The sequence below is a fragment of the Elephantulus edwardii genome, unplaced genomic scaffold, assembly GCF_000299155.1.
Source record: "Elephantulus edwardii isolate Elephantulus edwardi_28Jun2011 unplaced genomic scaffold, EleEdw1.0 scaffold00272, whole genome shotgun sequence".
NCBI classification, from domain to species: domain Eukaryota; kingdom Metazoa; phylum Chordata; class Mammalia; order Macroscelidea; family Macroscelididae; genus Elephantulus; species Elephantulus edwardii.
Window position 1 is genome coordinate 503031 of NW_006400022.1, and position 23869 is coordinate 526899.

Genomic DNA, 23869 nt, shown 5'->3' on the forward strand with positions numbered 1-23869 from the left:
TCTCTGTTTCTGTCACCCATTGTTTGTATAGGTGGTTTATTTTTTGACCCAGAATATGTGTGTGTGTGTGTGTGTGTGTGTGTGTGTGTGTGTTCGCTCTCTCTCTCTATCTATACACTATACTATATATTTATGTATATGTGTGTGTATATATAGTATATACAGTGTGTATATATAATGTGTGTATGTGTGTGTGTGTGTGTTGTGTGTATATAGTATATAGAGTGTGTGTATACATTATACATCCCAAATGGTGTCAGCAGAGGGGACTTGACAGATAAATTGGGGGTCTCTGCATTTGGGCGTGCTGGAATTGTAAAATACTGTAGGGCCCAAGGGCTGCAGGGCCTCAGGCCTATTTTTAATTGGTTTTGGTCAAACATTCTTCTAGGTCATATAGCTCCAGTCTGTCCACTTGCTGTACAGAGGTAACTTGTGGTTTCTGTGAAGCTGAATACTGTGACACTGATGTGTCAAATGTGAGAATGGTTACCCATGGTGGGCAGTGTTTAGTGGAGCTCCCTGATCAAAACAAGCTTGGAAGAAGTGATATCTACTTCTGAAATAGCTTGCCTCTGGAAACCCTATTAACCTGGAGAAAGGTTGAAAGTTATACAAGTGTCCAGGTCTTTCATTCATAGGGTTGCTCTGAGTCACCTACGACTTGATAGCACTTAACAACAATAGCAGCAGCAGCAACAACAACCTTTAGATTAGCAACCCAGGACTTAGTCCATAGTGTTACTAGGGCTCCTTACTGACCTACTAGAGAGGGAAAACCAGTGATGTAGCAGAGATAGAACAGAATTTTGCAGCAGCGCCCTCTGTTAATTTTGGCTAATCCACAGAGGCATATAAATACTACCACTGTCAAGATATAGAGCACTTCTATAGCCCCTAAACATGTCCTCCTTCTGTGGTCAGTTTCTTCCTCAGTTCCTGAAAATGATGTGACAATTTTCTGTTCTTTCATTTTGCCTTTTGACAATCACTTGAACATGGGCTTCACGTGGTATGTAGCTTTTGAACAGATTTCTTTCAGTTAGCATAATGCATTTGAGATTTGTGTGTGTGAATTCGTTTATGTGTACCAGTAGTTTGCTCCTTTATATCACTGAAAGGAATTCTGGTGGTTTACTGCTAAGAAGATGAATTGTAATCCCAAAGATGTGGGGCTTGAATTTATCAACTGCTCTGTGGGATCTGTGTGCAATCTCTTCTCAGACTATTAACTGTCTCTGAAAACCTGGTGGAGGATAAGCTATGAGTCAGTACCAATTTGACAGTACACAACCAAGACACTAGTACTTCATTATATCAATAGGCTATAGTTTATTTATCCATTAGTAGTTAATGAATATTCAGGTGTTTTCAGTTACAGGCAGTTTGAATGAAGCCACCGTAAACATTTCCATGCAGGTTTTTGTGTGGACATATGCTTTACATTCTCAGACTGCAATTGTTGGGTTATATGTTAAATAAATGTTAATTTTCTCAAAACCAAACCAGTTGGGCATTCATATGCAAAATAACCAAAGAAACCAAAAAACTTGAAATTTCACTAAAACTTTGTGCTAAATACAAAAATATCTCAAAGTAAATTACATGCTTAAATAGAAACATAAACCTATCTGAAAAACACATAGGATAAAGTATTTGTGTCTCATAGACAAAGAATTCTTAGATTTGATACCCAGAGCATGATATATCAAAATAAGAAACATGATAAATTTGTCTCCATAAAAGTAAGAATTGCTCTTCAAAAGAGTTTGATAAAAGAATGAAAACAGAAACCATCGTCTTCGGGCAAACATTCGTGAATCACTTATCTGATGAAGACATATCCAGCATACATAAAGAATTTGTCAAGCTTAGTGATAAGAAAACAAAAAAATCCAATAAAAAAATGCACAAATGACCTACATAAGACACTTCATTCAGCACAAAAAGATAAATGGAGGCAAATAAGGTCAGAGATGCTCACCATCGTTAGTAACTTGGAAAATGAAATTAAATCCATGATTAATGCTACATGCCCAAAATTTAAAAATACCTGTCAATAATCAGGTGAGAGACTCAGTCCCACAGTCAGCACTTTCAGGTGCTAAGGAAGGAGGGACCTAAAACTTCCCTGGAGAAAGGCTTCTCCATTTGGAGACCCTGTGACCTTGGCCCATCCCAAGAACCAAAGAGGACAATAGAGTTCAGGAGAAGAGATGTAGTCAGGTGAGAGACTCACTTTCTTTTTTTTTTTTTAAGTTCTTACTCCTGCTGTTCATATGCAGTTAATGGAGAAGACACACCTTCATCTCCGTCTCAGGTTGCTGCCAGACCCAAAAATACACCAGCTCCAAAACCACTTGCATCTGAGCCTGCCAGTGGCAGTGTTAATGGAGAATCATCCTCATCTGCACTAGTGGATGATCAATGCACCACGAGGACTGCAATAGTGTCTGAAGAAACCACCATGGCTTCAGATTGCATTAGTACTACTGTCGAAGACCCTTTAGTTCAAGAAACACCAACTTCCTCAGAAAACAATGAATGTATTCCTTCTACCAGTGCAGCACTGGAATCTGAAGCTAGAAGTACCTTAGACCCTGTCACCTCTACTTCTGGAAATGGTTCTGCCTTTGAAGCAGCCAAAATAAGACAGTCCGATGGCTCTGTGGAACCTTTACGGCAACAGCCTGGAAACACCAACACAGAAACTCTACCCTCAGGGTGGGAGCAGAGAAAAGATCCTCATGGTAGAACCTATTATGTGGATCATAACACCCGAACGACCACGTGGGAGCGACTACAGCCTTTACCTCCAGGTTGGGAGAGGAGAGTTGATGATCGTGGAAGAGTTTATTATGTGGATCATAACACTAGAACAACAACATGGCAGCGACCAACCATGGAGTCTGTCCGTAACTTTGAACAGTGGCAGTCTCAGCGGAACCAACTGCAGGGAGCTATGCAACAGTTCAACCAACGATACCTCTATTCGGCTTCTATGTTAGCTGCGGAAAATGACCCATATGGGCCTTTGCCACCAGGCTGGGAAAAAAGGGTAGATTCAACGGACAGGGTTTACTTTGTGAATCATAATACAAAAACAACCCAGTGGGAAGACCCAAGAACTCAAGGCCTACAGAATGAAGAACCCCTGCCAGAAGGCTGGGAAATCAGGTACACACGAGAAGGTGTTCGATACTTTGTCGATCATAACACAAGAACAACAACATTTAAAGACCCTCGGAATGGGAAGTCATCTGTGACTAAAGGTGGTCCACAAATCGCTTGCGAACGCAGCTTTAGGTGGAAACTTGCTCACTTCCGTTATTTGTGCCAATCTAATGCACTACCCAGTCATGTGAAGATCAACGTGTCCCGCCAGACATTGTTTGAAGATTCCTTCCAACAGATTATGGCATTAAAACCATATGACTTGAGGAGGCGATTATATATAATATTTCGAGGAGAAGAAGGACTTGATTATGGTGGTTTAGCAAGAGAATGGTTTTTCTTACTTTCCCATGAAGTTCTGAAACCTATGTATTGTTTATTTGAGTACGCTGGCAAGAACAACTACTGCCTGCAGATTAACCCTGCGTCAACCATTAATCCCGATCATCTTTCATACTTCTGTTTCATTGGTCGCTTTATCGCTATGGCACTTTTCCATGGAAAGTTTATTGATATTGGTTTCTCGTTACCATTCTACAAGCGTATGCTAAGAGAGACTCACTTTCACAGCTGGCGTGCTGAAGTACTAGGTAGAGAACTGCCTTCAAAGCCCCCTGGAAAGAAACTGCTCAAGTTGGAGCACCTGGTTGCACACCACTCTGTGACAAAAGAGGACAATAGACTTTAGGAGAGGGAGATGCAATAAGGCGAGATTCCCACAGAGCTTCATTGCAGACCAGAGAAGACATGAAATACATTGTTTTTGTTGTTATTATGTGCCATTATGTTGCCTGCAACTCATAACGACCCTATGCACAACAGCCCTAAACCTTTGCTCTATCCTGTGCCAATCTCTGACACACCTATTCCCATTACCCCAGTCACTGAATCAATCCATCTCATTAAAGGTCTTCCATTGGAGAAGAGTATTGAATATACCATGGACTGCTAGGAGAACAAAAAAGTTCATCCTGGAGAGTGTGAGCCAGGCTGCTCCTTGGAGGCAAGGATTCTGAAGTTGCATCTAACATACTTTGGACATGTTGCAAGATGGTTTCAATCCTTGGAGAGGGATGTCATGCTTGGGAAGATGCAGGGACAATGAAAGAGAGGAAGACCCTCGAGATGGACTGAAGTACATTATGAAAGGCAAATTTTCTTGCTCCATAGTACCACAAAGAACTTCCATAGAGCAAGTTCCATAGATGAAATGTTTTAAGCTGGCAACTAAACAGTTACATCATAAGGAGAGAATTATCAATAGTCTATGTAGATACAATAGTAATGGCCTAATACATATCAAGAATAAATTCACAAAATGTCCAGAAGGCAAAAGGCCACTTTAAACATTGTGAAAAAACAAATTAAGCCTACTCAGGTAAAGCAGATGATATTGCAGAACCAGTGAATAGTTCAGTGTAGGGAAGGCAGAAGATACATAATGACATGGAGACATTTGAACAGCTACAGAAGAAGAAATAGAAGTGAGAAATAAAGTGAATACCCTAGAGGCAGAGAACCCTAGAAAGATATTGATTTGGAGTTATAGAAACAGTTATGGAATAACGTGCAAATTATGGGAGAATACAATGGAACTCATAAAGAATCCCAGATACTCCAGAGACAGGGAGCTAAAAGAAATATATCAACAAGGAGGAACTTGAACAATTATGGAAGGAACAGCAAAAGATGCAAGAAATAATTGAAACTATAGATAAAAAGGCACAAGAACTTAAGGAGCATGACAAGACAGAGAGGGTATAGCCAACAGAGTACTCAAAATAACAGAAATGTTTGACAGGCCAATCCAGAATATGAAGACTGAAATGGTAGAAGTGTCCAACATAGTGTAAGGATAAAAAAAGTAGAACAGAAGAAATGCAACCAAGGGTTAGTGAGATGGAAGACAAGAAGCTCAACAGAAACATGTAAGAAGGAAAATCAGAGAGGAGGTAGGAAGAAAACATTAGAATCCTGTAGCATGACATCAAAAGGAGCAACATAAATAAGAAATTCCAGAACATGAGAGGGATAAGAAAAGCACTGATAAAATTGTGAAAAACAGAGTAATCCACATTAAAGAATCTTAGTAAACATCAAATACCAGACCCAAAAAAGAAAAACATCAAGACGTATCTTAGTCAAATTCTCCAAAACCAAAGATAGGGGTAGGATACTAAGAGCAGTATGAGAAAAGCAAAAGTCATCTACAAAGGAGAAACAACTAATTTCTGATTTCTCAGCAAAAACCTTGTCAGCAAGAAGACAGTGGGATGGTATATATAGAAGATTGTAAGAAAACAATTGCTAGCCAAGGATTCTGTACCCAGCAAAGCTGTCCATCAAATATGAAAGCAAAATTAGGTCATTTGCAGAAAAGCAGGAACTTAACTAATTCGTAAAAATAAGACCATATTTGCAAGAAATTCTAAAACAAGTTCTTTACACAGAGGCACCAAAGGAAAATGGATGGACCATAATAACAAGAAACAACATAAAAAGAAACACAGCAAAACAGCAACAATAAAATCTGACCTGGCGATAATCACAATTAATGTTAATAGACTAAATGCACCAATTAAGAGAGAAAGAGAAGCAGAATGGATTAAAAAAAACCCAAACAAAACCCAAAATCCATCATTATGTTGCCTAAGCAATGAGAAAAAAAGATGGACTAAAAATCAAAGAGTGGAAAAATAAAATACCAAACAAATGAAATGAAAGCCACAATAAAGTAGAAGTGGCAATACTAATCTCTGATAAAATAGACTTTAGGATGAAATCCACCATACAAGATATAATCATATAATTATTTAAGGCACAAAAGATCAAAAAGACATAACCTTAGTTAACATCTACGCACCAAATGATCGAACTGCAAAATGCATAAAATAGCAGTAAACAGACTTGAAGAAAGAAATAGACAGCACCACAATAGTGGTAGAATAGTTTAACACACCACTCTTAGCAAATGATAAGTTAGAAAGAAATGTAACAAAGATGCAGTAGGTCTAAACTATACAATCAGCCAACTCAACTTTGTGGATGTTTCAGAATACTGCACCCAACCAAAAAAAAAAAAGTTAATTTACTTTCTTCTCCAATGAACTTGGTACATTCTCCAGAATTGATCGTATAGTAAGACACAAAGCAAACCTCAACAAATTAAAAAAACATTCAGATAATACTAAATATCCTTTTAGATCACAATGCCATAAACTATAAATTAATGACAAAAGGCAAAAGCTTATAAAACCACTCATGTGGAAACTATGTAACACCCTGCTAGAACACAACTGGGCTACAGAAGAAATTTAAAAAATTGAACAAAAAGATTCCTTGAAACAAGTAATATTGAAATCACAGCATACCAAAAAATCTGGGATACAGCTAAGGCAATCTTCAGGGCACAATTCATAGCCTTAGGCAAACACATAAAAAAGGAATAAAGAAGCAAAATTAATTATCTAACTCAGCACCTCAATCAAATAGAAAAAGAACAATAGTCTAACCCCACAGCCTCTAGGAAAAAAAAATTATAAGGACAAGAGCTGAAATCAATGAGATAGAACACAGAAAATCAAAGGAAACCATCAATAAGACCAGGAGCCACTTCTTCAAAAGAGTCAATAAAATAGACAAATAATTGGCAAACTTAACAAAACAAAAGGAAATGAAGTTATGAATAACTTGATCAAGAAATGATAGAAGCAACATACCACAGAACCAGAAGAAATTAAATTTATAATATTGGAATATCATTATAAAGCTATATTCTGATAAGTTAAAAAACCTAGAGAAAATGAACAAATTCCTTGAAATTCACATCCTACCCAGATCAACACGGACAGATATAGAGCATTTGAACAGACCCATCACAGAAGAAGAAATTGAGCATGTCACAAAAAGAATAAAAAGACACCTCAACAAAAAAGCCCTGGACCAGATGGGTTGGTTTTTTAAAATTTTTATTTATTTGTTTATTTGTTATTACCAGATGGTTTTGTTGCTTAATGTTTGTTCCAAACATTTTGTGAAGACCTATCATTAAGTCTATTTAAATTATTTCCAAAAACAGTAAAAGAAGGTACACTCCCAGAGAAATTCTGTGAAGCAAGAATAAACTTAATACCAAAACCAGGCAAAGATATTACCAAAAAAGAAAATGACAGACCAATATCTCTCATGAATATAGATGCAAAAATCTTTAACAAAATCCTGGCCAATAGACTCAAACAGAGTCTAAAAAAATACTTCACCATGAACAAGCAGGATTCTTAACAGGTGTACAAGGATGATTCAAAATAAGAAAAATAACTAATGTAATTCGTCACATTATCAAAGCAAATAACAAGAACCACAGATCCTATCAATTGATGTAGAAAAGGTCTTTAACAAAATCTAATAATATTTCCTAAATATATCACTTAGCAAAATAAAAACAGAAGAGGATTTCTTCAACATAGTGACAAGTATATACACAGAATCAGGCAGCATTTCCATGAGGATGTCGGCACACAGGCCTGATCAGGCACATGATTCCACTGAAGGGACAGTGCAGTGCTGGGGAGGGGCACTAGTGCCTTGGGATGGTAATAGAGTTAACCCAGTCCCAGAAGGAAGTAAGAGGTGGAAATGCAGGCTTACTCAACTGAGACTGCAGCTGGAGGGCTTGAATTTAGATCTCAGGAGGAAGGAGGTCTTGAGAAAGGGCAACCAGTTAGGGCATTCCTCCAGAAAATGCAGCTTGTTTGGAGAGGAAGCAATGATTCTAATTGTGCTTACCACTCTGCAAATTATGTGTCTCACAGTCTGAGGGATACTTTGTCACATTTGCCCATAGTTATATATAGCAGCTCTTCCCTATGTATAAATTCAGCAAATGTGACTGGACATATCACTTTCTGTTGCTGTGCACCCTCAAAACCCACTGCCAAGAGTCAATTCTGACTTATAGTGACCCTCAGTTGATTTCTGTGGCTGTCCATCTTTACAGAAGTTCTGGAGGCAAGAATCTGCACTGCAATCCCAAAGGCACATAGCTTTAGGCCACCAGGTCTTTCAGGGAGAAAGATGAGGAATCTCTTCCTGTGCAATTAAATCGCACCAGAGGTTCAGCTATGAGTCAGTCTGACTGTATGGTACACAAAACCAAAAACATCTTTACAGGAGGAGACTGCCTACCTGCCCCTGGAGCACCTGTTGAATTTGGACTGCCAACCTTATATCTGACTACTTTGGAGAGAATTTAAGGACAATGACTCTTCCTCACCATGAACACTTCCCCAGAGCTCAAGAGTTTGCTCTTGATGAAGTTTGCTGAGGAACAATTGCTAAATCAGGGGTGGACTCAAGGCAAAGGCTTGGTCAGAAGGAGAATGGTATCACTCAGGTCATCAGAATGATAATGAAACAGCATACCCACAGAGTAGGAAATGACCCTGCCAAAGAGTTCACAAACCAATGGTGGAATGAGCTCTTTAACAAAACTTCAGGCAACCTGATAGTGGAGTCTGGGCAGGATGTAATATAGATAAGACACCTCTCTAAGGAGACTACCCATAGTTTCAAGCCCAGCTTGTTATATCAGAAGTTTGTGAAGAATGCTACAGTGACTTCTGGTGGGCAGAAACCAGACAAGGATTTGGAGAATTGCAGTGATGATGACAATCAGGGGACTAAGCTCCTAAGGATTCTGACTGATGAGATATTGCTCCAAGCCTGCGATGGACCAACAGCACACAAGGCATGTGTGCACACACCTCATGGAGTCACATGAAGGCCAAGCTTGTTTCACTGGAGGCCCAGGAACAGTTTTTCTTGGGTCATCTCAAAAACCAAGACCCTGGGACCCCTCAACCAAGCCTCCCCCCAAAAATGAAAAAGAAACAGAAAGAGTAGGAAGATATTGTAGCAACAGAAAGGAATAGGCAAGAAGAACACTTAGAACAGACTGACTAAAGTCTGAGGAAAAGCAAGAAGAACAAGAGGAAACACCAAGAAGACAAGATCTGAGGGAGGAAACTGTAGATAATGAGGATGAAGAGACTGCTGAAACAAGTAAGTTTGGAAAAATTGAAGAGAGAACAAACTAGTCAACCCCTCAGGCAAAGTAGAAGAGGGAGCAGCAAAAAAGGCAAAGGGATCCTGTAAGAAGGATAAGGATGTAAGGAGGCTACAGGGTTGTCAGGACTGAGGAAGTGGAAAAGACAGCATATCCACGCAGTGAGGACATGAAGAAGAGGAGGTGTGCGAAGGAAGAAGGTAGATGATGAAGAAGATGAGGCACTTTCTGTAGATAGCAGGACCAAGGAAGCAGCAGGCAGAGCATGTAGTGATCCAGATAGGATGAGAAAAAAGAAGAGGAGGCAGCAGCATCAAGAGGAGGAGATGGTCCTGTTTCTGAGGGATACATATCAGAAGATTGCTGGTGGCAGGACTAGGGAAGCAGAGAGCAAAACAGAGAGAAGAGGAAGCAGTGGCATCCAGAGGAGAAAGAAGCTGGAGTCAACACTGGTCAGAGAACCAAAGAGAAAAAAACAAAAAGACATAAATTGAATTGTTAAAGTTCTAAACTTATGAAAAGAAGATCTTCTTTGTTGTTGTTACATGCCATCGAGTTGCCTGCGACTCATAGCGACTCCATGTGCATTAGCTCTGAATATTCCCCTAACCTGAGCCAATCCCATCCTTTCTGATAGATCTTATCCCATTTCTTCAGTCACAGAAACAATACATCTCAGCCTGAGTATTCTTCTTGTGTGCTGTTCCTCCACTCTTCCAATTATGATGCTTTTCTCCAAGGACTGGGACCTCCTGGTCATGTGTCCAAAGTATGTGAGATGGAGCTTCAAAATCCTTGCCTTGAGGGAGTATTCTGGTTTCACTCTCTAAGGCAAACCTGTTTGTTCTCTTGGCAGTTCATAGTATGTTCAACACTCTTCTCCAACCCAAAGGCATTGATCTTTCTTCTTTCTTTCTTTCAACCTTGATTATTGTCCAGCTCTCAGATGCATAACACGTAATTGTGAAGACCATGCCTGGATCAGGTGGACCTTAGTTTCTAGACTGGCATTGTTGCTCTTCAGTACTCTAGAGAGGTCTCTGACAGCAGACTTTCCCAAATGCAATTTGTCTTTTGATTTCCTGACTGCTGGTACCAAGAGTGTTGACTATGGAACCAAACAAGTTGAAGTTACCAACAATCTTATCTCTTCTCCACCCATCATAAAGCTGTCAATTGGCCTGTGGTAAGAATCTTTGTTTTCTTGATGTTGAGCTTCAATCTATATTGAAGAGTATCTCTGACCTTCTGCAATAAATGCCTCATATCCTCCTCAGTTTCAGCAAGTAAGGTTGTATCACCTACATAACACAGGTTGTTGATGAATCTTCCTCCAATCCTGGTGTCATATTACCATTCATAAAGTCTAGCCTTCCAAATGATCTGTTTTGCATATAGATTGAAAAGGTATTTGGGGGTGGGGAGGAGAAGAAATGCAAGAGAGACTAAAGGCGTGGTCAGAGTGGGATCCAACTGAGTCCTTTTTGGAATTAGAGCCACAGAAACATAAGTCAATTCAGGTCTTCTGTATTCCTGTCAATGAAGTGAACTGGGCTCTGGATTATGTATCTGCTGAGACAAGATTGGAAGAGCCATAACTGAACTGTGTTCTTTGCAGCTTCAAGATTGTGTATTCAGGTGTCTATAGGATATAGGCAACTGAAGACAAAACTGAAGCATTATAATGAAATGTGCAAAAGGCTGGAGTTAGAAAACCAAAAAAGAAAGGACTCATTTGGCATTTCTCAAGCTGAAAATACTGAAGAACAAATTAAAATCTCAAGTTGCAATAGTAAAAGATTCTACAGGCAAAAATCTTAAATGATGCAGGAAGAATTAAAAGAAGACAGAAGGAACACAGAGTCATTGCTCTAAAAAGAACTTGTCAACAACGAACCGTTTCAGGAAGTAGTATATAATCACATACCAATGGTAATGAAGGTAGTTGTTCAAGCTACACCAAAGGCATTTGCAAAAAATAAAGCCCCAAGAATGGATGGAATGCTAATTGAAATGTTTCAACAAACAAAAGCAGGACTTTCTAGAGAATGCCCTATTAATATATCTTGCTTGTTGTTTCCCTCAAAGAGATTTCACCATATCTTCAATGTTCTCAGTCTCCAGCCACCCACTAACCCATTTCTAAAAAGGAGGAGAACAGATATTGTTTGAAGGGGCACCTCTGCTTCAGTTCTGGCTGAATGCTGACACAGAGGCCTTCAGTTTTGTCAGATCGCTTTATTTTTAAGAAAGAGAGGCTTAAAAATATAAGACTTATTTAAACATTCTTGTTTTTCAATAAAAACATATGCAGTTTTAAAAAAACACCATACACACACACACACACACACACACACACGGCCAAGAGCCAATATTATTCTCAATGGAAAAAGACTAAAAGCATTCTCCTTGCAAATAAACACCAGACAAGGATACCCAGTTTCACCATTCCTGTTCAATATAGAAATGGAAGTACTTTCTAGAGCAATATGATAAGAAAAGAAAATTCAAAGCATCTAGATCAACAAAGATCTAGCTGTCTCTATGTGCAGATGATATGACAGTGTACACAGAAATCCCTATCAATCAAAAAAGCTGTTAGAGCTAGTACACCAATTTAGTATAGTAGAAAGAAACCCTGAACAAGGAAAGCACTTTAAAAAACAAAAAGAAAGTGGAAGGCATAGCACTCTCTGATCTCAAAATTTACTGCACCCTGTAATAACCAAAATAGCACCTGGTACAATGACAGACATATAACCAATGGAATAGAATCAAGAACCCAGAAATTAACCCATCTACTTTTGTTCAAGTAATACTGACAAGAAAACAAAATCAATCAAATGGGGAAATGAAAACTTCTTCAACAAATGGTACTGGTAAAACTGGACTTCAGCAAGCTGAAGTAGAATTCACATCTCATACCACACACACAAAAAAAAATCAATTCAAGGTGGATCAGAGATCTCGGGATAAAGCCCTAAACCATAAAGATCATAAAAGATTAAAAGAGGCAAAATGTAGAAGACCTAACCTATGATATAAATAGGTTAGCAAATACAATCAGAAGTGCACAGCCAAAAGAGGATAAAATTGATGAATGGGACCTTCTAAAGATTAAATCCCTATGTGTATCAAAACCTTTTTACAACAGGATGAAAAGAAAACCTACCAACAGAGAACAAACATTTCATTTGGCAAAACCAGCTCAGACAAGAGTCCATAAGAAAAGTTTACAGACTATTCCTGGGCCTCCACACACACACACACAAATTATGGTACATTCACACAATGGAATACTATGCAGCATGGTGTAGCAATGATTTTGTAAATGACTACCTACCTTGGGAGAGACTGGAGAGCAATATGCTGAGTGAACTAACTCAGTCCCATAAGGACAAGTACTGTATAAAATAATTATTGTGGAATGAGTATGAGGATTCAAGGGGGGAGGAGAGTGGAAGCAGAGGGGTGAGAATGTGGGGGGCAGGGAGGATTAATCATGGGGTCACACAATTTGATGATGGAGTGGTGAAGGAACTGGGAAGGATCTGATGTGGAAAACAATGTATTTGAATTTTGCAAATAAACTGTTGTTGTTGCTGTTGTTACGTGCCATCAAGTTGCTTGAAACTCATAGCGACCTTATATACAACAGCCTCGAAATCTGCTCTTTCCTATGTCAACTTTAATGTCTCTGACACATTGCACCAGTCACTGAATCAATCCATCTTGTCGATGGTCTTCCTCTTTTTCTCTGCCCCTTCACCCTTCCAAGCATGACATCCCTCTTCAAGGACTGGTGCCTCCTTGCAACATGCCCATAGTATGTCAGATGAAGCCTCGGAATCCTTGCCTCCCAGGAGCAACCTGGTTTCACCCTCTCTAGGAAAAACCTATTTGTTCTCCTGGAAGTCCATGGTATATTCAACACTCTTCTCTAGCATCACAGCTCAAAGGCATCAATTTTCTTTCAGTCATCACTAGTCATTGTCCAACTCTCTGACTCATAGCAAGCAAGTGCAAAGACTATGCCCTACATCAGGCATACCTTACTTACATCACTGTTCTTCAGTACTCTGGAGAGATCCCTGACAGCAGACTTTCCCAATACAATTAATCTCTTGATTTCCTGGCTGCTTGTACCAAGAGTGTTGATTGTGGAGCCAAGCAAACTAAAGCTGTTGATAATCTCAATTTCTTTGGCATCTATCATAATGCTTCCATTCGGTCCAGTAGTGTGAATCTTTTTTTTCTTGATGTTGAGCTTCAATCCTTGACTTTCTGCAACAAGCAATTTAGGTCCTCTTCAGTTCCAGCAAGCAGAGTTCTGTCAACTAGTATAACAAAACAAACAAACAAACAAACAAACCACCCCACAAAAAAAAAACCCAAAAAGGGAGAGAGAGAGAGAAATGCAAATCAAAACCACAATGAAGGCTCCAGTCTCCAGTCCAAGGTCCCAGCAGCCAGGCAGGCGGAGAGACAGTACCCAAGCAACACAGCTTCGTGAAGGCTCTGTGCATGCGGTGGCCTACAGGCACCTGGCCTGAGACCTCCCTGCCACCAAGATACCTAAAAAGATCAGCTCAGCTGAAGAGTTGGTGAAGGAGGAGCCCAAGAGGAGATCAGCAAGGCTGTTAGCTTAAATAACTTGCAAAAGTGGACATGCAGCTCAAAAAGGCAGCAGAAAATGAGAGGTCTTCTGACAAAAAAGTTCAAACAAAAAGGAAAATGGGGCAAAGGGCTCAAGTGGCTAACCAAGAAACTGAAGATTTACCTGGAGAAAATGGAGAAACTGGCGTTTACTTTCTTTATGAAAATTTTCCTCCAAATTTAAACCTGGAAAGTCACTGGAATTTGGAAAAGAATTATAACTACATGGCTTTTTATATTTTATTGTGTACAGGTTGTTCATAATGTCTCTGTACTTGCTTTTAAAACAACCAATAAAATAGCAATCATGAAAGAAAAATAAAAACCAAAACAACCTACAATGAGATACCATCTCACCCCAGTAGCAGTGGCATAGTTTGATAGGACAGCAAGCAATAAATGTTGGAGAGACTATGGAGTGATTGGGACTCTCATATACTGTTGGTGAAATTGTAAAAATGGCACTCTGGAAGGCAGTTTGATGTTTCCTCGAAAAACTGAATGTGGAAATTCCATATGATCCTGCTATACAGCTGCTAGAAATATACCCCCAGGAAGTTAGAGCTGAGACACAAATGGAGATTTATACACCAATGTTTATAGCAATGTTATTCACTTTTGCAAGAACATGGAAACAGTCCAAATGTCCAACAGCAAACTAATGGATTGAGAAATTGTGGTACATTCACATGATGGACTATTACATGGTACTCAGGGGCAATGATTTAAAAAGATACTACATAACATGGGAGAAACTGGAGAGAATTATGCTGAGTGAACTAATTCAGCCTTATAAGGAAAAACACTCCATTATTGTAAAAATAGAAGATAGCTATTAAAATCTGTAAGAAAATCCAAGGGAGGAAGAGGAGGAAGTAGAAGGGTAAGGAGGGGCAAGGGGGAAATTATGGGGTCACACAATCTGGTAGGTGGAGGGAGGGGGGTGAATAAAATGGGGAAAATCCAGAGGGAACGTGAAAAGATGGGGTTATGGTGGGCATAAGTTCAATGGTGATTAATTTCATAAAACACAATGTATGAGAATGATTGCATGAAATATAATGTGTATGAATTTTGTATTCAAACAAATATAAAATAAAAATTTTTAAAGCTAAGAAGAAAAAAATACCTACCAAGTGCCATCAGGTGTACTGTTTGCTGGTTGAAATTGAAAATGGTACAATCACTTTGGACAACACTTTGGCAGTATCTTATCAAGTCACAGCCATGAGAGCTTAAGAAAGGAGCTGTCTTTAGAGTATCAAAGGGGAAGTTTTGAAATAGTAGAATTCTTTGTTTGTTAGTTTTCCCCTTGTATCTTGACTGTAGCAGTGGTTGCATGATTGTACACATTTGTCACAACTTACTGCACTGTATCCTAAAAGGGGAAGATATTTTTACTGTTTTAATTTTATTTTGATTTTACAAATAGAAGAAAAAGAAAATGCAAAAGAAGCAATGCAATGGTCTGACTTAAAGTTACTTAACAATAGTAACTGTGGCCCAGTTTTCTATACAATGAAGACAGTGACAGTATCATCCTCATATATAAGATTGAAAAGTGTTACTTCATGTAATATATAGAAGAAATATTGTTGTTAGTTACTGTTCAATATGATTCATAGTGACCCTATGAACAACAGATCTGAGCCCTGTCTTATCCTGTGCCATTTTCATCATTTCTGACACTCTTGAGTCCATTGCTATAGTCACTGTCTCTGTTTAATTGGGAGTCATCCTCTTTTGCTGACTTTCCACCTTTCCAAGTATGATGTCTCTTTCTAAGTATAGCCTCTGTTAGCAACATGCCCAAAGTATGAGACACAAAGCTTTGCCATTTTTGCCTCAAAGGAGCATTCTGGCTGCACTTTCCCCAAAACATACCTGTTTGTTCTTTTGACGGTCTACGGGATAATTAGTACTCTTCTCCAACACCACAACACAAAGGAGAAAATTTTTCTTCTGCTATTCTTATTCATTGTCTAGTTCTCAGATGTGGAGCAAATGATTGAAAAGACCATGACCTGATGCTTATAGTAACTTCTGTGCTGTTTTATTGTTCTGCTTTATTGGCTGTTTTATTCTTACTTATATAATACTTTTTAATAAAAATTTAGTGATGAAATAGTGCAGAGACAAAGAGGACAATTAGGGCCTTTGGGTGTTTTATATATGAGGAAACCTGGACCCTTTACTCACATATAAATGGTGGGAATCAGTGTAAGAGAATGAAAGGGGAGGAGAAATTTTGAATGCACAGACCAACCAACCTAATGTAGGTCTAAAGCTTCTAATGTGGCATCATAGCCATCCCACAGTTAATTAAGTAGCTTCTGGAGGGCAGACCAAAATGTCCTAATCCCTCTACATTTTAATTCTAAAACTAAGAGTGCAGTAAAATAGAACACCTTTGCCTCTCAGAAATAAAATAGCCCTTGGAAATTAAAAAAAAAATCCTCATGGTTAAAGTGATATGTTGAAATAGCTGTTTGAAAGATCATCTCTCCACTTCAACCAAGGAAAAATCACATATTAGCATGGTATTGAAAACTGAATGTAATTACTAGAGTTCTAACAAGTCATTGAAGACTTAAGGATTTTTTTAAAGAAATATACTTCAGCATAAGTATAAACCAAACCTATTATTGTCAGATTGATTAAAATCTATTGCAATCCTTTAGAATAGAATTGTCTATAGCGTTTTTAAGGCTGCCCTATTTTTTTTTTTAATTCATTTCAATGAACATCTACAGAGGTTTTGGATTTCCATTCATTCATTGTTGCACTTTCCCCCCCTCCTACCCTACCCCCACCCCCAGTTCGCTCTTCTTCTTGAAAAGCAAAAGAAATCTCCTTCATTGGTATACAATCCCCCCACACAACCTCACTCCCAACCCAAGTGTACTCCACTCTGCAACCCTCATTCCAAACTCTTATGATAATCATAATGCCCTATATTACTTTTAAACTATTCTCTCCCTCATTGGCTTCAATGCAGTAACATAATTTATCCAGTTTTTCTCAGTCTAACACACACCCTGATGTCATCCTCATTCTACAACAGTGGCACCATATAGTATTTATCCTTTTGTGACTGAGATATTTCACTCAAGGCTGCCCTCTTTACTGAAGCAACAGCTATTATCTTTGTCCACTGAGCTGCAGAGTGGGTTACAGTTGTCAGTCTTTCTATTAGAGGAAGAGCACTTAATCAGTGTGCCACCAAAATTTCTTGGGGAGATTAATAGAAGTAGGTTTTTAAAATAATTTATTTTATTTTGATTGGTTTGCTTACAAAGTTTGTATACATTGTGTTTCACAGTATTCTTTATTCACATTGTATTTCATCCAATCATTCTTTTGCATTATGATTTTTACAAAATGACTAGTATAAGCTAAAAAGAGCTTTGGTGGCCTGGTGGTTAAGGAGTTGTACTGCCAGCCCAAAGAAATGTGATTTGAATCCCCCAGCTGGTCTGCAGAAGAAAGATGAGAAATCTCCTATGTGACTTACAGCCTCTGAAAACCCAGTAGGAGATCAATTGTAAATTGGTTCCAACTTGATGACATGTGACATCAAAACTCATAATAATGCCTTTTGGTACAGTGGGGAGAATTGTTGTTTTCTTGATGTTGAGATGTAATCCATACTGAAGGCTATAATAGTAAAAAACAAATATGGTGTAGCTAAACAGTAGTTAAATTGCTGAGCTAGAACTCTGAGTTCGGTTCTGTGTGAACACTGCAAGGAGACGACCAGTCTTCTCACTATCTGACAGCACTAAGCTTGTCTGCCTATACCCTGAAAAATATATTTAAGATATGGTAATGCAGCATCCAGACTCTTGCTGGGGAGCTGGGCTGAGAGGCCTGCCAGCAGCATCTAGATGTATGTGTGGGAACTGGCCAGGAGGCCTGAAGCTCCATCTTTATGAGAGAGCACACAGGTAAATGACGAGAGTGACTGGAGCCTAAGCTATCACATTAAGGTTAGAAGCCTCCCTTCAAGGTCCCTAATGAGGTGGGGTAGAGGGGAAGGCAGGAGGTGATGACCAATGCTGATGGCCCTCAACCAAAGGCAGACAACTTTGAGGACTTCTGGACCTTGTGGGAATTCCTGCCACTCACACCATTTTATCTGTATGCTTGTCCTTATAGTTTGCTCTTAAGGGTTTGCTCATATAACTTTTACGTGTCAGTTTTTTGTGGTGTGGAAATGTCTTCGCATGTTGATGCTCTTCATAGCTTAGATACATATATGTTTGCCTGCCTATCATTTGCTCTTTTGAGTACAAAAGAGCCTTGCCTATCAGATACTGTACTCTACAGAACTCCCAAATTAGGACAGGCTTAAAAATCAGGCCCGAGGGATCAATGGGATACCAATTGAAATATTTCAACTAACAGATGTAGCCCTGGCCACACTTACCACAGTCTATGCCAGGAAATTTGGGGAACAGCTGTCTGGCCAACTGACTGGAAGAGATCCATATTTGTTCCCATTCTCAAGAAAGGTGACCCAACAGAATGTTGAAAATATAGAACAATATCATTAATGTAACATTTAAGTAAAATACTCCTGAAGATCCCTCAAAAATGGCTAGAACAGAACATAGATAGAGAATTGTGAGAAGGTCAAGCAGGAGTTAGAAGAAGACATGGCACCAGGGATATCATTGTTGGTGTCAGATGGATCCTGGATGAAAGTAAAGGATACTATAAGAATGTCTATTTTTGCTTTATTGACTATGTAAAGACATTTGACTGTGTGGATCATAACAAGTTATGGTTAATATTGAGAAGAATATGAATCCCAGAGCACTTAATTGTGCTAATATGAAACCTGTATCTAGACCAAGATGTCGTAGAGACAGAGCAAGGCAATTGTTGTTGTTGTTGTTCTGTCGAGTCATAGGCGACACATAGCGACCCTATGAATGAAAGTCCCCAACACTTGCGTGACTTTCATCCTTTCTCCAGGTTCATAGGGTTTCCAGAGACAAGCTATTACTGAAGTGGATGCCACTCCTGCTTCCAAGCTTGTTTTAATCTGGAAGCTCTGCCAAACACTGTCCACTACGGGTAATCATTAATGCGTTTCACACCTCAGTGTCACAGTGTTTAGCTTCACAGCGACCACAAGTTACCTCTGTACGGCAAGTGGATACACCAGGGCTATACGACTTAGAAGAATGTTTGAACAAAAACACCAAAAAACAGTTCTGAGGGCCACAGGTTAAAAGTCATCTATGGTTAAAATTTAAAAAGTGGTGTGTCAGGGCTCTATCATTTCTCCATTCCTATTCAATCTGTATGCTGAGCAAATTATTTGAGAAGCTGACTCTATGAAGAAGAATGTGGCATCAAAATCAAAGGAAAACTCATCAATAACTTGCGTTATGCAGATGACACCAATTAGTTTGCCGAAGATGAGAAAGACTTGAAGCACTTGTTACATAAAATCAAAGGATACAGCCTTTAATATGGGTTGCATATTAACATCAAGAAAAAAATTCTTACCACTAGACTGATAGGTGGAGAAGAGATTGATATTGTTAATGATTTTATCTCACTTGGATTCACAATCAACATCCTTGGTACCAGCAGCCAGATGATCAGGAGATAAATTGCACTGAGAAAGGCTACAGTTAGAGACCTCTTCAAATTATTGAGTCAAATGATATCAGTTTGAGAACTAAGATGCATCTGATTCAGGCCATACTCATTCCAATCATTTGCTTTGTTTCTGAGATCTGGAAAATGAATAAGGATGACAGAAAATTTGATGCCTTTGATCTGTGGTGTTGGAGAAGAGTCCCATGGACTGCCCCCAAAACAAATATGTCTTGGAGGAAGTGGAGCCAGAGTGTTCCTTGGAGGCAAAGCTCTGACTCACATACTTTGCTTTGGGCACACTATTAGAAGAGGTTATTCCTTGGAGAGGGACAGAATGCACACTTCCCTATCCCCTAGACCACCAGAGCTCCCTTTCCAAAGCTGATCATCTTAAAATAATATTTTATTATCACATAAATACAGCTGGACAATTCTTAGATGGATCTTTCATAAAGTTTCAGTTAAATAGTAACTATGTGAGACCCCCTCAACTTGACTGGATGTCTAAGATATATCCTTCCTTTATGTATCTGATTTCTTAATGCTCCTGTACAAGATCTCTGTCTCCTGCAGAATAGCTTGGACTTCTTATATGAATTGTAATGATGATAAATAATATTAAATGTATTATTAACTGCTAGAAGAAATAAACCTATCTTAAAAGAAGGATAACTAGATTGCTCGTTAGAGGTATGTATGGCAAGACTTGGTCTCATGTACTTCAGGACATATTATGAAGGACCAGTTCTTAGAGGACATACTACTTGGAAAAGTAGAGGGTTAGTGAGAGAGAGGAAGACCTTCAACTGGTTGGTGTGCCACAATGATTGTAACAAAACAACAAAACACTGAATGACAAAATGCCAAGTGACAAAATACCAAATGACAAGATTTTGCTCTGTTGAGTATAGGGTTGCTGGAAATCAAAACTGACTCAATAGCCCCTAACAATTGTCTATCTATCCTCATTAGGCTATAAGTTCCGTTGGAACAAAGATCTAGTCTATTTCACTTTATGGCTCTATTTCTAACACAGCAACAGACACAAACTAGGTTCTCAAAAGAACAAATTAATCACTTGATAAATGTTTGGAAACCTAAAATGGGACTGGACTCAATTTGTCCAGGTTGATTTTGTCAGGTTTGCTGTTGCAAATCTGGCTGAAGCCTCAACCAACTGCAGAAACACTGATCTTATATTTAATCTGCAAATAAGAAAAGCTTTCCCTGAGCACAAAATTTAGAAAGATTTGGCATGTATTAAAAATGGAAAATATTTCTTGTATCATTAGTAATTATCTTCCCACAGTTCTGAGTTTCTTCAAAATGTTGAACTGCCTGAAGACACTTCATTCTTTAATCTTGCATAAGCTAAAAAGCCCTATTTTCTCTTTTATGGAGATAAATTATCATATTCTTTTGTTTATTTACTTACTCAGTAGCAAAGAATGTATAACAGCCTTCTAATGTTTGAATTCCTTACAACATCCTCTATCTGAAAATATTATTATATATGAAAGTAGTATTTTTAAAAAGATAACTGTGGTTTTAGTCTAAAAGTTGTTTTTTCTTAGCCATTATGGTTAGCTGGCTCCGGCCTCACACTATCTTAACTATAGATATGTCGTCTTGCAGGTCAGCATGGTCTTACAACACATCAACAGCTGTGGGACTAGAATTAGATAAAGTCTGTTTTTCATATAGCAAGATCTGAGGCAAGAAACACTTGAAGTAAGACTTGACAAACAAGGTTTGTGATGATGAGAGTGAGACTCTTGTGAAAGTGAGACCCTGGTGGTGGAGACTGTGCCATTGCTGTGGACAAATGGTGGCAAGAGTAACCTGAAGCTTTTTACATTTGTTCTACTCACAGTTAAAGTTTGGTTGTTCTTGCTGGAGGCTTGAAGGAGAAGTTCAACTTAAAACTACTCTGAGGCAAACTTTGCTGGATGATTTGGATTTGACTGCTGAACTAAAACCAGAGTCTGGACTTATTGAGGAATTGTGCCTTGAAATTATTATTCTATAGCTTGGACTTGTATTGTGAGATATTCTTTGCCTCTCCCACTTACTTCCCCTAACACACCCCATTCTTGGTACCACAACTTTGAGTCAGCAATAAATAAAAGAACCTCTTACTGCTGGTGGGGCCCATAGAGGCACCACGAGGCTGGGCTTTGAGCTCTTTATCTGCTTTCCATGCTGCGTTGGTGAGAGCCTATACTATTCTCATTCCCTCTGGCCTTTTCAGAGCGATGCTTATGTCCCTGTGACCCATTTTCCTGTTTTCTCCACTTTAGACAATAACTTCTAAGAAATTACATAAATATTTTTTACATTTATTATTGGTTTCCTTATATTAATATACTTGTGTTTCATTCAAGTACATTTTATTTTATATAATCATTCATTGTATTTCATTCAATTCATTTTTGTTGTTGTTATATGCTGTCGAGTTGCCTGTGACTCATAGCAAGTCTATGTACAACAGTCCTAAATCATGCTCTGTCCTGTGCCAATCTCACTGTCTCTAACACATCTACCCCCATAATCCCAGTCACTAAATCAATCCACCTCATAGAGGGTCTTCCTCTCCTGCACTGTCCCTCCACCCTTCCAAGCATGAAATCCTTCTCCAAGGACTGAACCCTCTTTGCAACATGTCCAAAGTATGTCAGACAAAACTTCAGAATTCTTACCTCCAAGGAGCAGCATGGTTTAACCTTCTCCTGGGTGAACCTGTTCATTTTCTTAGCAGTCCATGATACATTCAATAATCTTCTCCAGCACCACAGCTCAAAGGCATCAATTCTCTTTCTATCATCCCTAGTCATTGTCCAGCTCTCTGACGCATAACAAGTGATTAGAAAGACCATGGTCTGCATCAGGTACACCTTAGTCTTCAACACCATTGCTCTTCAATACTTTGAAGAGGTCTCTAACAGCACACTTTCCTATCGCAATACATCTTTTAATTTCCTGGCTGCTGGTGCCAAGAGTGTTGACTGTGGAACCAAGCAAACTGAGCTGTGAACAATCTCAATCTCTTTACCATCTATCATGATGCTGCCAATTGGCCCAGTGGTTAGAATATTTGCTTTCTTGATGCTGAGCTTCAATCCATATTGAAGGCTGCAGTCTTTTACCTTCTGCAGTAAGTGTTTCAGGTCCTCCTCAGTTTCAGCAAGCAGGGTTGTCTATATAATTAATTACTATTGATCTATGTCTCTCATCATCCTCTCTCTTCAAGTCCCCATTGAATCTTTTCTATTCCTTACCCCTCACATTTATCCACTAACCTCTACTATCCCAGTGATTTTCCCCCTCCACTTTTTTCTCTCCCCCTACTTTTTTCTCCCCTTTCCCTTTTGAATATTTATACATATTGTGCTCAGTTATCCTCCTATTTTCACAACAACAGTCTTAGGCAATATTTGTCCTTTTGTAACTGAGCTATTTCACTCAGTATAATGCTCTCTAGACTCTCCCATGTTGTGTCACAAAAAATTTGATCATCAAAATGTACAATTTTTTGCTATAAATTCAGTACTTATTTATGCAATTATGGACAATCTCCTCCTGTGCGATTTACTGCTTTGAAAACCCGGGTGACTGTGGGTCAGTTCCAAATTGATAATATATAACAACACAATTCCAAGGACAAGAAAAGAAATTTCCTCAAATTTCTGCTTTATGAGTTCAAACTGATGCATTCTATAATTTCTTTAAAAATCCTATTCCTTGTAAAGTTGTGAGAATGTATTCATCTGAAGGATTTTAGTATTTTAGAAGTTTAGAAATAAAGGAAGGATATAATTTTTAAAATTAAACTTGTAGACTGCCAGCAATGATGTGTCTTCTAATCTGAGTTTTGTTTTCTGTTCAGTTTTTCCAGATTTGCTCAAAGCGATCCCAGTGAGCATCCATGTCAATGTCATTCTCTTTGCTACAATTCTTGTTCTTTTAACCATGGTGGGGACAGCCTTCTTCATGTATAATGCATTTGGAAAGCCCTTTGAGACATTGCATGGTCCACTCGGGCTGTATCTATTGAGCTTCATTTCAGGTAAGTACAAAATTCCCCTTCTGAAAACAAATATGATTTTCAACATATCAAAAGATAGGTTCATCTAGATAAAAAAGTCCATATATGTACATTACTACATATATGTTGTTGTTTTTGTGTATCATTGAGTCAGAACCAATCCATAGCTTACTCTCCAGAGGGTTTTCAGAAGCAGTTAATAGCACAAGAAGAAATTGCCCATCCTTCTCCTTCAGAACAGCTAGTGGATTTGAATGGCATAGCTTTATTACATATATACATACATGTATGCAAAAATTGCATATATGCACATA

At 38.6% G+C, this 23869-nt stretch overlaps 2 protein-coding genes across 2 annotated transcripts in view; both read left to right on the top strand.

Annotated features, from left to right (window-relative positions):
• LOC102863877 (NEDD4-like E3 ubiquitin-protein ligase WWP1-like) overlaps positions 1–3862 on the top strand; it is a 4081-nt gene extending 219 nt beyond the window's left edge. Inside the window, exon 2 of the mRNA XM_006900060.1 lies at positions 2260–3862. Coding sequence (XP_006900122.1) covers positions 2260–3862 — 1603 coding nt within the window. The remainder of the gene's footprint in view (positions 1–2259) is intronic.
• Positions 1–23869, top strand: part of LOC102855057 (clarin-1-like) — a 97710-nt gene that overhangs the window by 46526 nt on the left and 27315 nt on the right. The window contains exon 2 of the mRNA XM_006900047.1: positions 23397–23576. Coding sequence (XP_006900109.1) covers positions 23397–23576 — 180 coding nt within the window. The remainder of the gene's footprint in view (positions 1–23396; positions 23577–23869) is intronic.